The 16,108-nt window shown below is 52.5% G+C and overlaps 1 protein-coding gene across 2 annotated transcripts in view; it reads left to right on the forward strand.

Moving 5' to 3' along the window:
- The window catches only part of KY (kyphoscoliosis peptidase), a 55,476-nt gene extending 39,731 nt beyond the window's left edge, over window positions 1-15,745 (forward strand). For both annotated transcript variants that reach the window (XM_032265862.1, XM_032265873.1), the window contains 3 exons: window positions 5,170-5,358; window positions 6,721-6,911; window positions 11,227-15,745. In XM_032265862.1, coding sequence (XP_032121753.1) covers window positions 5,170-5,358; window positions 6,721-6,911; window positions 11,227-12,122 — 1,276 coding nt within the window. In that variant the 3' untranslated portion in view covers window positions 12,123-15,745. The remainder of the gene's footprint in view (window positions 1-5,169; window positions 5,359-6,720; window positions 6,912-11,226) is intronic.
- Window positions 15,746-16,108: the final 363 nt, after the last annotated feature.

Consider the following 16,108-nt stretch of genomic DNA (forward strand, 5'->3'; position numbering starts at 1 on the left):
ACACAAAGGTTCCTGAACTATGCATCAGGACAACTGCATCTACTGCTGCTTCTGCCACTTCCAGACCAGGCAGCCTCTCTCTCTAAACAGCTTACGCCTTTCTTACCTGTTGGAGAGGAGGCCTCTGAGGTCACGTCTTGTGAGGTTTTGCACGGAGCCCTGGAGACAGAATTATTATCAAGATTACTACTTATTGACTTAGCCACCAGGGTGGTGTGTAAGAAAAGGGAAATGAGAGCACACGGGAGAAATATAAAGACACTGTCAGATTGTAAGAAATCAACGCCGGGTGTGGTAGCTCACGCCTATAATCCCAGCACTTTAGGAGGCCGAGGTGGGTGGATCACCTGAGGTCAGGAGTTCAAAACCAGCCTGACCAACTTGGTGAAACCCCATCTCTACTAAAAATTATCTGGGTGTGGTGGTGGGCCCCTATAATCCCAGCTACTTGGGAGGCTGAGGCAAGAGAATCACTTGAACCTGGGAGGCGGAGGTTGCAGTGAGCGGAGGTCCTGCTATTGCACTCCAGCCTGGGCAACAAGAGCAAAACTCTGCCTCAAAAAAAAAAAAAAAGAAAAGAAAAGAAATCAAGTACATAAATTGTGAAAAATAAGTCATGGTTTGTTTGTCTTGCTGCAGTATAGAAACCACAGTATTTTCAACAAAATACCAAAAGAAAAGCATGCTTCATTGTCTCTCCCGCAGCCACGGTCCCTCCCTTTTTCCCCCACTTGGCTCAGACATCCTGGGAGGGGCGATCAGATTTGGGAAAGTCTACTGTGGCCAAAGCCCATTGGTGTAGGGTGTACCTGCCCACCCAGACATTTCAGCCACACTGCTGCTGGGGCCTGGCATTGGTGCTGGCTGTAGCAGCATCACATAGTTCCTATGGCAGGGCCTGGACCATCTCAGTACAAAATAATACCAAATTAATACCCTAGGATACACTGCACCAAGTCAGAACACAGAGATCTTTTTAAATAATAAGGATAATGCATTCATAGAAGACTCAGCAGCTTCAGGGATCAAGGGTAACCCAGGTAATGACACTGCCTTCTGCTTGGCTGCTCAGTCTCTTCCCATCAGGCCACATTTGGTAGCCATGTGGTCCTTTGCGGCCCTCAGGGCTTCTCTGATGGAGCCCCTGAGCCCTGACATTTGCTGGAGAGGGGGATGCAGCTTTCTCCAAATCCTCCAGGGCGCTCCATGTAAGCTTGTTCAGGGCATCTTGCATCTACGTTTTCATTGTGGCTTTGGATACATATCAGTCATGAGCTGTGGAGGTGGCATTGAGGTTGTCAATTGCGTAAAGCAGAAGCGAAGATTCTGCAGTCTGAGGTTGTTAAATAAATCTCCTTGGGTGATATTTTAGGCTCTGGGATGGCTGGTCAGAGCTCTTCAGGAAGTGGAAATGTTTCTAGTGCTCTGCCTCTCCTTCAATGCTCTCTCAGCTCCTGCCTGCAAAGTTAATTCCTCCACCTTTGGGCTCTCCAGGGCTTTGCATATAGACTGGCATTATATAAGCAAAGTTCTGGAGACAGTTCCAGTGATAGTTCCCATATCCACCCTCCTTCCAACTATCAGCATGTCTAGGGCGGCCACTGAGCCTTATCTTTGGGATACTATATTTTATTATGTTGTTACACTGTGCTGCGTTGCATGGTGCCGTGACATGTTATATTATTCCCTGGTGCCTGCTACTGTGCTTTACACACAGTGTGTGTGGTCAATGTTCGATGACATGAAAGAGTTATGGTTCATCCTGGCTAGCAACAGTGGCTGGAGACAAAACTCCTATGAGTTCCACAATTATCCTGTATTACAGATTATTTTGCACAAGAATTGTGGAGTATTAACAATAATGCTTTACATTATGACTTTCTTTGTCCCATTCATCTTGCACATTGCTGCCAGGTAATAAAATGTCCTCATATTAGAGTCAAGCATGGCATTAGCTTAGAGCTGAGTTTATGTTTTCATCTTTTTTCTGCCCCAGGCATTTCCCACAGCCTTCCCAGCTTCTCCTCAGCCTGTCAGAGAAGAATCAACCCCTGGAGATCATTTAATGCCAACCTTTCTCTCTGCCCATGATGAGCCTGGCAAGATCACCCTTGAGGTGACCATAAGGGCTGGGAGGTGACCTGATATCCTGGCTCAGGGGCCACCACCCCTACTCAGAGCAGTACAGGTGGACATCCCTGCCCCTCACTTCTTCCTCCTCGTTTCCTTTCCAGGGCTGGGGCAGGCTCTCACTGCTGCTTCCCACTTGGTTCTTCAGATCTTGCCTCCACTTCATCCCCTGGAGCGCAAGATGTCCCCCTGAGCACACAGCTTAGGACATGGCTTCTCCCAGGAAGACATTCCATGCCCACTCTGATTTACTCTACCACCTGGAGGCTGCACAGATGGTAGATTCCTCTCTTTCCTTCCTTGACTCCAGGTGGCCCTGAGCAGATGACAAGCATCAGTGGGCAGCATGTCCAGAGGTCCACAGCACCCCTAAATCAGTTCACCTTAATGCAAAACAAGCCATTCTCCAAGCCCCATTGTTCCCAGGACTACCCTTATCCCTCCATATCATCCTAGAAAGTGATATGCACAGACGTTCTAGGCTGGAATGAAAGTAATTTCCTGAAGAATATAATTTAAGTCATATTTATGGCTTTTTTTCCCCCAATTCTCAAAGTAACACATAATCATTATTAAAAATTTAGAAAATATAGAGAAGTTTCAAGAAAAAAATTAAAATCACCTATAATCCCATTCCCAAGAGATCAGGTGCTTTTTGTGCTGTCTCTCCCCTCTCCCTCCCTGCCCCTCCTTCTCTGTGCATGCAGGACCACACACACACACACACACACACACACACACAGCATCGGCATGACATCGTACTGACTGGAGAGATTGACATGCTCTTGTCAGTTCACATCGTGTCAGGGCACTGCTTGGCTCACTAAATATTTTTCACATTTCTGCTCCTCACCCAGTCTCTGAGTAGATGCGGCCCCGCCTTCTATTGAAGGCCTATCCCACCCCTATACCTCCACCCACCCCTCTGGCCTTACTTTCCACTGGTCCCTCTCTGCTAGCTGTTTCCTCTCAGACTATAAACACATTCAAACTTCCTCACCCTGAGAACAACACCTCAGCCCTGCATCCCCCCAGCACTGCCCACCACCCCCGCTCTCTGCACTGCAGAGAAATGAGGTACAGGCCCCTCCGGGTATGCAGGAAGCACCTTCTCCCCTTCCTTCCACGGTCTCCTCAACTACTGCCTTCTGCCCTGGAATGGCTTATGGCCTTTGCCAGCAGAAAATCACGACACCGGGATCTAGTTTCTCTTGCAGTCTGTCCCCATGCCCCCAAGTGCTCCCAGAAGCCTTCCCACAGAGCCCAGCTGGCATGTTCCCATGGGATTCCTTAGAGGGCTTAGGAGGCCTGAACCTCCTTTTGTGAAGCAGCAGGCAAAAGGGTGGGGGCTGGAAAACTTCCAAGCCCCTAAGGAACCACAGCACTAGAGGCCCAGACTTTCCGAAGGTAAGCAGAGGTTAAGGCGGACATGGTAACATGTCATCACTGCATGCATGTGAAGGAACACTGATGGCAGGGAAAGTAGAATCTGTTAACCCTCAGGACATCACATTTGATCCCAATGACTCTCAGCAAGTGACATGTAAGCAGAGATCAGTAATATTTAATCCAGCATTTTGCTAATTTTAAATTATATGTTCATTTTTATAGGGAAAATTCCCCCCATTCCTATAGTAGATGTGTAGCCATTTCACCCCATTACTCTGGGAGGCTCCATGGCCCTCTTGTTTAGAGCAACTGAGCTGCAGCCCTGGTCTGTGGAAGGGCCCAGCCCCCACGGGCCCATCTCACTGAAACAGGCCCCACAGACTCAGCTCAGCTGAGCAGAGCACAGGGTCAGCACCAAGCTGGGGACTGGGCAGCTTGTGTGGTGCTCAAAGGAGCGGCATCAATGGGCATCAGGCACATCCTACAGAGTTCACAGGCTGTGTGTCCGTGACACCAGTTTTCCATGAGTGCAAGGAATAAATGTCTTGAAGAAGGGGAACCTTTTCTAATTTACACAAAGGCCCTAGAAGGTCAGACTAGCAGTGAAATTGCCTGCACAGTCCATCCCCTTGGCTGTCCTCGGGGGAGCAGGGCTGCTGAGGAGCAAGACCAGCAGGCCATGAAAGGACAACCGGGGGTCTTGCTTTGGCCTTGAGCTGGTCCCCACAGCCTGGGCCTGAGCCTTGGGATTTTAGCTCCAAATGTCTAGTTTTATGTGGTCCCCAAAGGTGACCCATGCCCATCTTCCCATCCAGGTTCCCAGAAAGCAGTACCAGCTCTACTGTGAGCAGTGGGGGAGCACAATGTCAAAAAGACCCCAAAGTGCAGGTTGACTGGTCAGCATTTCCATTCCCTGAGGACAGTACCGTGGCCAGGGCAGCCAGTCAGCAAATGACGGCCTTAATGCACCGTGATGGCTCTTGCACCATGTTCACAAAGGACAGACCCGCCAGTCAGACCTGAGCAATCTGGCAGGCTGGAGACACCTGCTTGCCTGCCCCTGGGTTCCCACACAGGCATCCTTGGGAGGAAGTAGCAGGGGAGTAGAGCCTGGTTTGTGCACCCTGACGACCAGCAACCCTCGCCCCCGACATCTCACCCATGTCACAGGACCCATCTCTTCAGTCACCTGCCTAGAAGTGCCCTGGTTCTCCCGGCAGCTGTGCTCACCCCTTATATGCAGGTTTTGTTCCAGGAATATTGTCATTTCCCTGGCTCCCATTTTCTTGAGGCCAGCCTCATGCTTGCCCCCATTTTTTCCTCCTGAAGGGCTGCTTGAGCAGCGTGTCAAGCAGGCTCTAGGGATGAACATTTCAGAAGTGAACTGAATGGTCATGGTCTCAGGGGAGGAGCAGACAGCAGAGACTGCAGCCAACCTGTACCAGCAGGACCAGCCAGCTCTGCATCTCCCTGTCCCCCACGCCCAGAGATAAAAGCCCTCAAGCTGTTTATATGTGAGTGCAAGAAGCAGGAAAAAGGAAAAACAGGGAGGACTGACGGGCAGCAGCCATGCCTGATCCTGAGACCATGGACAGACTGGGGGGTGAGCTGCAGCGGGATCCCCCTCTCAGGCCCCCGTCCCGCCCCCAGGATCGCTGGAGTGCAGTGTATGACTGTACCTGGGTACTCCAAGGGCTTCGGCTACCGGACAGGGCAGAGCTTCTCCGGGGAGTTTGACCACGCCTGGAATGCTGTGTACCTCGAGGGAAGATGGCACCTGGTGGACAGCACCTGGGGCAGCGGCCTGGTGGACACCACCACCTCCAAATTCACCTTCCTGTAAGTACTTGTCTCCGTGCTGCTGGGCGTCTGGCAGGTGGAAGTGGAGGAGGCGCCGGGTTGCATGAAGCAGCAAGTAGAGAAGACCAAGTGGGAGGGGAAGGAGAGCCAGGAGGCCCCGTATGCCCACCCCTCCTGGCCTCTGAAGTGGGCTGGCTCCAGGCCAATTGTGAGGGCCCAGACCTTTTTGTCACCTCACCCTCCACTGACAAACTCCCCTCTCCTACTCCCTATAGCTCCCTCCACCAAAGCACTGAAAGCCTACAGCGTTTGCCCCAGGCCACAGGTGAGGAAAGGCAGGGCTAACAGCCTTCCTTAATTGTTGGTAGGTTCCCTTCCAGACTTTGGCCATTAACCTCATTACTAGGTACAAATGCCAGAATGTTCTCTTACTGCTTTGCCCAGACACCAGGCTCTTTCTCCTCTCTGGTCTGAGTGAGGCTGTATCATATTTCTGAGGAAAGGGCTTCGGTTTTCTGGGAAGGGTTGCTATTGGCGGTGCAGGTGCGCTGTGAGGCACAGCGGGGCAGGGTGGCTGGGATGCAGGGGACTGCAGCATTTCTGTCCTCTGGGGCTCTGGCCAACCCTGGCCTTAACCTAAGACTACATACAATATTCTTCATGGATCATGATGTCTATCAGCAGCTCAGTTCCATTTTTATCTTTTTATTCAGAAAAATGAGTGTGCTGTCTCTGATTTTTGCAGCTTAAATCTTGACACTCCCACACGAGACAAATACAAGCCATGTGCACACACATCCCACGTGCAGGGCTCGCGTACTCACAGATACCCTCTTTACCTCCGTTATTCTCAACACTGCTCCTCTCAGGCAGAGCAAAGCCTCATCCATCTCAGGAAGAGCCTCCCTGTTCTTCTCTCCATCCCTATTATTGACCTCCAGAGAGCCAGCACTCCAGTCAGCCCTGGAGAGCCACGGAAGGTCCCACCAGCACAGCTGCACAGCAGAGCAACAAGCTGGGGTAGATGGAGGCAGTGAGTTCAAGCACTCTGTCTCCCTCCCTTCCCCCGCCCCCACTGCCTGCTGTCCAGGCTATGCCTTTGCCCTCTTCAAACTTCTGATTGTCTTTGAGCACAAGGGAGTAAATTTCCCCCATGACAAGCCAGGGCCCTGAGAGCAGGCCACAGTTGCAGGCTGTGACCTTTCCTTAGAAGGGAAGACCCTGCCTTGGCTCCAATTTCTGGAAGCATCCACTGAGGAGGAGTCTCCAGTGCCCATGTCAGGGTTGGAGACGGCGCATCTTCCCACCCAGGGTGTTAACAGGACTGCTCCGGTGGCTGTGTTGGGCCCCCCGCCTCCCCTGCACAGAGCTGGCTGCTAACCAGCTTGTCCTCTGCTCCAGCTACAATGAGTTCTACTTCCTCACCCACCCTGCACTATTCATTGAGGACCACTTCCCAGACAACAAGAACTGGCAGCTGCTAAAACCTCCACAATCTCTGAGGCAGTTTGAGAACAACATGTACCACAAGAGTGAATTCTACAACAAAGGGATGCTGAGTGCCCACCCGGAGACCCCCATGATCAGAACAGGTGAGCCTGGAGTAGGTGCTGTTGTGCTAGCAGCAGGGATGGAGCATTTTGCACTGTCCACCAGGACCCCACCTGAGACTGCGCTTTTGGGGTGTGCCTTCCACGAGCATGGCCTGTGAGCTCAACACAAAGCCCATGTGTGTGCATGTGGATGTGCGGGGGCTGCTGAAGCAGCTCAAGCCATCAGGCCAGGGAAGGGACATAGGCCAGATCAACAGGGACAGAAACAAGCTGGGGTAGATGGAGGCAGTGAGTTCAAGCACTCTGTCTCCCTGCCTTCCCCAACTCCTCTGCCTGGAGGGGAGGAGGACACAGTAGGCCCCCAACCTCCACACTCAGGCTCCACACTCAACCTCCACACTCCTGGCCCGCAGGCTGTGTCTTTGCCCTCTTCAAACTTGGTTTATTCTCACACTACCATAAACCAAGAAGCGGATGTGTCGGAAGGCTGAAGGTTTCCTAGCATCTGAGGGCTGGACACACAGCCTGGCCTGTCACAGGAGCCAGGGCTAGATGGTTCCTAGCTGGGTGAGTCTCTCTCAGTTCATATAGCAGGGGAAAGGACTGCCTCGCCCCGGCTACACACCGCCTCAGGAGCTCAGGTGCCCAAAGCTACTGGCCTGCTGTGTTCTCCTCCCCAACTCCTGCTGGAGAGAATGCATGGCCTCAACAGAGTTGGCATCTGGGTGTTGGTGGTCCAACCAGAAAGGTCAGGGAGCAGCAGGGGTCTCCCAGGACAGGTAGGGGCAGTCCCACCCAAGACAGGCGGTTGGGGCAGGCTTCCTTAAGGAGGTGGGCACTGGGCTGGGTCTTGGGAGAGGGGAACAGACATAGTAGCTAGACAGAGGTGGACATGTTCTAGGCAGCAGAGGAGTGGAGGGGACACAGTAGGCCCCCAACCTCCACACTCAGGCACCACTAGATGAGGGCAAGGCTCCAGCAGCTCTGCATGGCCGGCTCAGTATCCCTCCCTTCTGGAGGCAGGACCCAGCCATTTCCAGTCCACTCCCCTGGGGCTGGGCAGTGTAAGATATGCAGCTTAGCCATCTCCCATGGCTGGCCTGGGCTGACATTTGCTCCCCGAACCCTCACCATGGAGCCATAGCAGCTGAGTATGTTTGCACCCTCTGAGGCATACAGGGGCTAACTTGGGGGCCAGAACTGGTCACAAAAGAGCAGGGCCTTCTCTGGAAGATTATCTTATGCCTCTCCAAGGCCTTGGCACCTGGTCCAGTGCTGGGCATACAGCCTGGGCACACTGCAGAGACCCATAAGTCTGGTCAACCCAGCCTCCCACACCTCAGCAAAGGACTGCCTGGCAGCACCGTCTCTGCCACTGGGGCCTCCATTCGCCCAGGACAGGAGGCCTGAGCTCACACTGACTATTAGCACAAGGTGCTTGTGGGTGGGCCCAGAGCCCCTGGGGAACTCCAAGCCACACTGCAGGGCAAGGGGGCAGGCGGGAGCACAGGTGTCCCCAAGTTAGTTTCAACTGCCTTGTCCCTTCCACCACACAGTGGCTTCCTTTGCCAGGTTGCTGAGCTCTTGCATACTCTCCCAACTCCAAATACCTGGCAGCTCCTGCAGCCAAAATAACAGCAGGAAGTTGCTCACTTTGAGAATCTGTTTCCTGACTTACAACAGATGGAGGGCTTGTTCAACGTATCATAGGCCATTGAACCACGGGAAAGAACTGACCAGGCCAAAGCAACACCAAACTAATGTCACTGAGTGGAGTTTGCCTTTTTAAGAGACATAAAAATATAAACACCAGATTCTTTAACTTACAGAAATCTAAATCTAAATATGATTCCATACATCTGATACGTATTTACAGAGTATTTCTTTGTGGTAGGTAGTTATGTTAAGAGTGGGAATGAGAAGGAAGCAAAATAGGGAAACTGAGGTGGGCAGAAAGGAAGGGAAGGAAGAAGGCACCTTCATGGATGGGGGGATGGAAAGCTGCCGGGCTCCAGGAGAGCACCACAACAGGAAAGGGGAGGAGGAGGAGACAGGGAGGACTGGAAGAGCCATGTGCTTCCACAGGGGTGTGCAGGGGTGGCCAGTCCTTTATTTCAAGTCTTCCCCGTCATTAAACATACTTTTGGCAAGATCCCTCTGGGTGAGGCAATGCTACCAGCTACTAAGGCCTGGCAGGAAATGAAACAGGCTAGCCCCTTTGCCACAGAGCCTACAGCCCAGCAAGGAGTTCAGACACTACACAAAGATGCTCATGGATGAACTGCAGCAGTGGAATGTTCTCCGAAGGAGAGCCAGGGCTAGGAGAGAGGCTGCCAAGGAACTCAGCCTCAGCTGAGGGGTCCGGGTGGGCTTCTTTGCCTTCAGGGCATTTCCACCTTATCCAGGTTTGGGGGAAGTGGTGGGGAGGGAGGAGCAGGTTGGAGGACCCCAAGGCATGAAGGGATGTGGCCTTGGAGGACCTGAGACAGTGCTTGATGCTGGGAGGCAGGAAGAGACAGGCCTCTCCATGGGTCTCCAGCTTGAGGGCTCTGACGTGAGCCCAGGAGAGCCAGGTAGATGTTTTCAAGGGAGCCCTGGGGCTGCTGCATGGGGTGCTGGGTGGTGTTCCACAATAGAAGGTGAATTGCAGGGAGATCTGGGCCTCACTGTGCAGAAAAGACTCAGTTATGAGATGGAACAGGACAGGGGCCATGAGAAGTGAGGAGCTGAGGTAGCTTCTGCCCACAGATCTGGTTCACAAGTGAGGGGAGAGGAAGGTTTTCACCAAGAGGGGATAACAAGTCTGTTGATGTTGGTCACTTTCCTTTGGAGGTTACTGCGGGACAGATGTGGCATGCAGTGGCTGAAAGCAGTAGAGAAAACATGTAGACAAAGAAAATAGCACTAAAGCACAAAGCGTCACACAATTTCAGTGTAACAGAAAGGGAAGCGATGGCATTGGAGTTAAGCAGTGCTCAGAGCATGAGATGTGGACCAGGCCTCAAAGAGTGGGGGTCGCAGAGGGAGGAGAGAACTTGCAGGAAGGCGTGGACCCAGCAGCCTGGGTCCTCCAAGGTCTGAGAGGCCTCATTATAGGAAGTCACTGGGGGGTGGGGGCAGAGGGAAGTCACTGGAGTGCCAGAGAGCTGACAGGCAGAGGGGAAACAGAGGCAGTGGGGGACGTGTGGGAGTGAGAGGCAGGTGAGGAGTGGGCAGCATCTGAGAGGGCTGGGACAGCTTTCGAGGTGGAGCAGCCATGAAGAAGGTAGAGGGGCTATCTTAGCTGCCAACCCGACATGCTGGCCCATGTGGGCTTCTCCCATTCCTGAGGTGGGAGTTGGCATGGAATGCAGATTCAGTCTATTCAGGCCTCTGTCCTAGAGCCCAGGCACAGTGTTCTGCCTCCCCACCAAGATCCCAGACTAGCGGAAAGTTGCTCATGACATGGATCAGACAGCCTCTGTCCTTCCTTTGCACTCATCTGTGAACAAGGCTGTGGAGGTTACTGGAGCTAGGGGCGGATGATCAACTTCTGATAGAAGCAAGGCCAGGCTCTAAGAGAAGCCACTGTCCCTCCCTATAGCCCTGGGAAGGACCAGGCAGGTGAGTTCTCATGGGCTGCAAAGACTGGAGAACTGAACACCTGTTCCTGAAAATCAATGACCAGAACAGATGAAGATGAAACCACAGGGCAAGGGGAGAGATGGCAGGTGGGCATGGGGGGGTTTGCAAAAGACCCTCCTGTACACACACTGACTCTTCAGGACCCATTCCTGAAACATGGCTAAGACACACCTATGTGAGAAGCATGGGGGTGAGGTGGATCAGAGAACTGCCCTGCCCCAACCTCCTGTGCACAGTCTCAGAGAGAAAAGCCATTCTCTCTAGGTTTAAGGACAATGTGTTGACATGACAGCGTTGACACTTACAGAGATGCTGGAGGGAGCAAGGTGAAAGCTAGACCTGAGATTTGGAGGAGATAGTGCCCCTCCTCCCCCATGACCCTCTCTGGACACAGGCAACCTTTATCTAATGTGAATCAGATGGGCAGGATGCACATGTACAGCTGGGGGCTAATTTTTCTAGAGGCCCCTCAGCTTTCATTTCTCTCAAAGAAAACCACCTGAAGGGAGCGGGGACCCTTCCAGAGGTGTGCTGCTGCTGGCTGATGCCATGCTCAGTGATGTCATATTGGTTCCTTAAAATGGATTGTGGTGAAAGTATTTACACCATGGAAATGGGCAAGCACTGTAAGTCAGGACGTTTTTCTCCCAGGGAGACAGCTGTGAAACATTTACCAGTATATCAGCACATGCTAGACCCATCTCTCCTGACCCCGACTTTCTCTCCACAGTGAACGGGAAGGCCACGGTCACCATTGAGAGCTGTGCCCCAACTCTGTTCATGTTCATGCTCAATGGCAAGCAGGAGCACGGGCTGCTGAGCCTCAGGAAGAACGGAATGAAGCTGGAGGTGTACCCTCCAACCATGGGCACTCACAAGCTGCAGATCTTCGCCAAGGGCAACTCCGACATCTACAGCTCAGTGCTGGAGTACACGCTCAAGTGCAACTATGTGGACATGGGTGTCCGGCTGCCCACTGAGCTTCACCAGCCCATGGGCCCCAGCTGGTTCTCGGAGCAGATGGGCATCATGAAACCCTCTCACCCTGACCCTATCATCCACACCAGCGATGGGCGCTGCTCCATCAGCTTCAGCGTGGAGGAGGGCATCAGCGTCCTGGCTTCCCTCCATGGGGATGATGGCCCCATCACTGAGGAGACACAGCGGCGCTACATCTTCCAGCTGCACCGGGAGAAGCAGACCGAGCTGAAAGTCCAGCTGCCCCATGCCGGCAAGTTTGCCCTCAAGATCTTTGTCAAGAAGAGGCAGGAACCAGGAAACTACATCTTCGTCTTCAATTACCTCCTATGCTGTGCCAACACCAAGGTGAACTGGCCCATGTTCCCTGAGAGCTTTGGCAACTGGGGGCAGGGCAATGAGCTGCTGGAGCCTCTGTCGGGTGTGCTTCCTGCCAACCGGCACATCCCATTCAAATTGAAGCTGCACGGTATGGCCAAAGTCCTGGTAAAGGGGCAGGACACATGGCCCCTGACCCTGAACCACGAGGGCTACTGGGAGGGCAGCTGCAGCACAGCTGGCTGCCAGGAAGTCTATGTCATGGTGCTAGAGAATGCCAACCACAGCTTCTACTCCTACATCCTGAAATACAAAGTGAATGCCCAGTGAGGTCTGTGCCCCTGTCTTCCCATCCCAAAGGGCCAAGGCCAAACCTCCCCAGGGAGGGCTCAAGGGAAGTGCAGGGAGCCCTGGATACCACTGAGTCTGCATGAAATGCCTTCTAGGCCTCTGCCTCAGTCTCCCTCCTCTGCCACAGGAGCTGTGATCTTTGTGTTCTGAAGCCTTCACTCAGTTGTGGCTGTGACCGAGGGGACAGAAGCAGTGGCTCTTTAGAAGAAAAAGGTGCTATGTAAATCCAAGGTATTGTAAACTGTACACCTGCATCCAGATGCCCCTTCTCATAGAGTGCTGCTGCTGCTGCTATTGTAGGGCTGATGTGGGAAAGCAGGGATATTGCCCAGGCTGACAGCTTTTCCCACGATGCTTCGAGAATTTCCTTCATGTCCCAGGGGACATGATTTGCAAGACTGAGTTCTCCTTGAAACACAGAGTCCCTTTCCAGCAACATCACAGTGCCTCTCCACAGCTCTGGCCCCCAGGGGATATTTGACTATCTTCTCCTCCCAGACCTGATCAACTTCTGCATCCCACTGCCTCTTCATTAGCTACTTCTTGTTCTTCAAGAGCCCTAGAAAAAGGGTGTGGTGAGGAAGGTAGCCAACCCACAACTGGCTGGAGGCTGATGGCCTCCGCAGTCCCTAAGTATAGTCAGGAATATGACAACCAGAAAATTGTGAGGAGGCTCCAAAGTAAAGAGCAGGCCATGCCCACTGTGGGTGTCCGGGTGGGAGGGATAGCCTGGGTCTCAGGGTGGAAGACCTCTGGCTCTGCTCTGAAAAGAGGGTGCAGGGCAGTCAGTTCAGTCTAAGGCCTGGAGTGCCCTCAAGGCTCTCCCAGAGCCTGGGCCTCAGGCCCCTGCCCACCCTCCACAGGGAGCCTCCAGAGGCTGCCAGGCCCTTCAGGAGCCTTGCAGATAGCCCTGAATAAGGACCTGGGCACAGATCAGGTGGGTAGCGCAGTGCGGCAGTGCCGAGGAGACTCACACCTTAGCAGGGCTCTGCATGCCCCCAGCGTCTCTACCAGCAAAGCCAGGCTGGGAAGACCTCCAGCTGCATAGGAGCAGCTTTTGTGCCTGTCTCAGAGAAAACGTCCTATCCCATCTCCTTTCCGCCCTTGTCTGAGAAGACACCCCATTCCAGTCTCACCTTGCATGGGGACAGCTCAAGTCCCCTTGCTTGCTCAGACCCGGCCTGAGAAGCCTCGGCTGCCCAGCTGGCCCTCAGCAGCGCCTGGGGCTGGTGTTGCCATGGCAACGGAGGAAAGGCTGGCTTCATTGAGGGCAGCTGAGAGGGAAAGGCAAGCGGGGCCCCGCCTGACCACTACAGCACCATCCTGGCACACAGGCATGCTCCCTGCCGAACTCCCAGCTTCTCCAGCTCCATGGCCCCCACCTGTCTCGGTGCCCCCCAACCCCTGAGAGCTGGCACTGCCTGGCACCTCTCCCCACTGACCCTCCACAGGCCTCCAGGCTCAACTACAGCCAGGGCCAGCTGGGACTCTCAAGGCTTCCTCTGTTGCATTCAGCCTCACATCCGTATATCCAACAAACGCTTACAGAGTGCTGTGGTAAGTGCCAAATCTTGGGCTACAGAGGTGAACCAAGGGGGCCTGGCCCCTGCCATCCGGAACACAGCGACAGAAAACTGCCAGGGAGCAGCAGCTTCCCCTGCCCAGTCCTGACTGAAGATGCAGGCTCCAGACACTTCTGTTCATCATCCCCTGGGATTCCCTCCCCAAAAGTCCCCACTGCCACCCAGCAGGGACCTAGCCCAGGACCAGCTCACAAGGGTGCCCATCATCTAACAGGCCGGGGGCCTCGAGCATGAAGGGTGCCTCCCCTGGAGAGGCTGAACTGCCCTGGCCTGGTCCTGCGCCCTCCACAGTTTCTGCCACTGAGGCCACCCAGCCAGCCTCGTGTCACTCACCTGAAAAATGCACAAAGGCCCCAGAGGCATAACAGCTATGCGCCACCACAGGGAAACAAGGGGAGTCTTACCCCCTGAAAACAGCCTTTTTGCACACCTTTGATTTTATGGGCTGAAAGAAATGTGTTTGTTTCGATGGCGCATGTCATTCACTGGACCCCGCACTGGCTGCCTCGCCTAGTCCTGCTCTGCTGGAGACCTTTTAATAAAAGACATACCTTTTTGATATGCAGTATAATTAATCAGTACATCCTGGAGCATGCAGAGAATGCCACCCAGCAAAACAGGAGCTGTCCCCAGCACCAGAGAGGGAAGGCCCCGCCTCTCAAAGCACCGCAGGGCATCGGCAAGCCCCTCCCTCCCATTTAACCAGGCACCCCGTTTGTAAAGACAGCTGTAGGCGCAGTCAGAAAATCACCTGTATTTCTTTCCACTGAAGTAAAAATACATGAAAAGAAATCTAATCTTCATGAATTTTTACACGCATGCTGCTCAGGGTAGACATTCGGAGTTGCATTTTGAAGGCTTTTCTTCAAATCCCCATCTTTGTTTCCCGGGCGACGAGTCCCAGTCACCAGCCGAATGGCATGGGCGCCCCCAGGTGTCCGAAGTGCAGAGCTGCCGGCGCTGCACACCGCGAGGCTGATCTATCACCAGGCTTTTGACGCAGAACTTGGAAATGCTGTGGAGGTGTTTATGTTAAAATCACTAGGTGCTTGCTCGTGGCTTCTCAGCACTTCCTCATGTGTACACAGAGGACATCTCTGTCACGCACAAGCTGTGATGGCATCCTGGGGGACAACCTGGTGTGTTGAAAAGACAAAGGATGTGATGGGACTGTTTTGCCTGGAAATCACTTCTTGAAACAGAAGCACTGGATGGGACAGCTTTGACTACACTCATTACTATACCAATGAAGGACTGGAACCTGTCAAACTCAGAGAGCATCTCCTTGCAAGTCCCAGGATGGCAGCCCCCAGGCCACACAGGGCAGAAGGGAACCGAGGCTGGAGGAGTGTGAGCAGAGGCACTGCAACCACAACTGCAGTTCACTTCTTTTCAGCTTGTTCAGAAGTGCCACCAGCTCAGCTGGACTCCATTTTCAATCTGATTATGATCATTGTGAGTTTCCCATATGTTACATTGTCCTATCAGGACAGCCTCCTCACTTCCTGCTGATATTAAAAGGAAATAAATAGACTAACTGAAGCATGAAGGATTTCAGCTAGACATAAAGAACTATTTCCTGTTGTTAAGCAGGAGGGACAAGCTGCCAAGAAAGTTTGCGAAATCCTCTTCTCAAAGGACTTGAAAAGGAGAAAAGTTTTCCCAGTGGTCTGAGGTTTTAGATGCCATGTTCACTAGAAGGAGTGGGTTCTCTCCTCTCCAAACCAATTAATTCCTGAGTTAGTCTAGTCTGCCTACAGCAAACAGAGGGTTAACGGCATCACTACGTCATTTGCTATTGGCAAAATTTTCAAAGATGGTGTGCGTCTCTAGCCCACCTCGGTTTATCCTAGGTCTATAATTTCTTTTCATTTGGAGTAAGTGGTAGGCAATCGAAAGAGGTGATTACTTCTCATAATGTGTGCATTGAGTTGTGTGGGCTGGTGGCTGCTGAGTGTGCTTTCCCCACGTTGTTGCTGGTGTTGTTTTTCAATAAAATTTATATTCATTTTTATCCAACAATGTAATTATCGATTCATTCTTATGGATCTCACAAGGTGGGGAGTGGGGAGAAACAGGAAAAACACTTTCATGTTCAAAGAAAGCCCTAAAAAAAAATCAATGTCCCAGCCAGTTGAATGTGACGGTGAGATGCAAATGGAACGTCAGGCAAATAGCTATCTTACATTAAAGAAAACATAATTAGGTTAGCTCCAGCCACTCTGCCTCACATGCCTTTGAAGAATATGAAGGCACTGTTTCTTTCACTGAATCTTGTGTAACTTGAACATTTTAAAGTCAATCCTAATTTCTTTTTATAGGGGGAGAAAAAAAGTGTACCAAAAACACCTATCAGCCTACTTTTCTTTTATTTTGAATGTA

This window comes from Sapajus apella, unplaced genomic scaffold (assembly GCF_009761245.1).
Source record: "Sapajus apella isolate SASKATOON/1434 unplaced genomic scaffold, GSC_monkey_1.0 scaffold4, whole genome shotgun sequence".
NCBI lineage: Eukaryota > Metazoa > Chordata > Mammalia > Primates > Cebidae > Sapajus > Sapajus apella.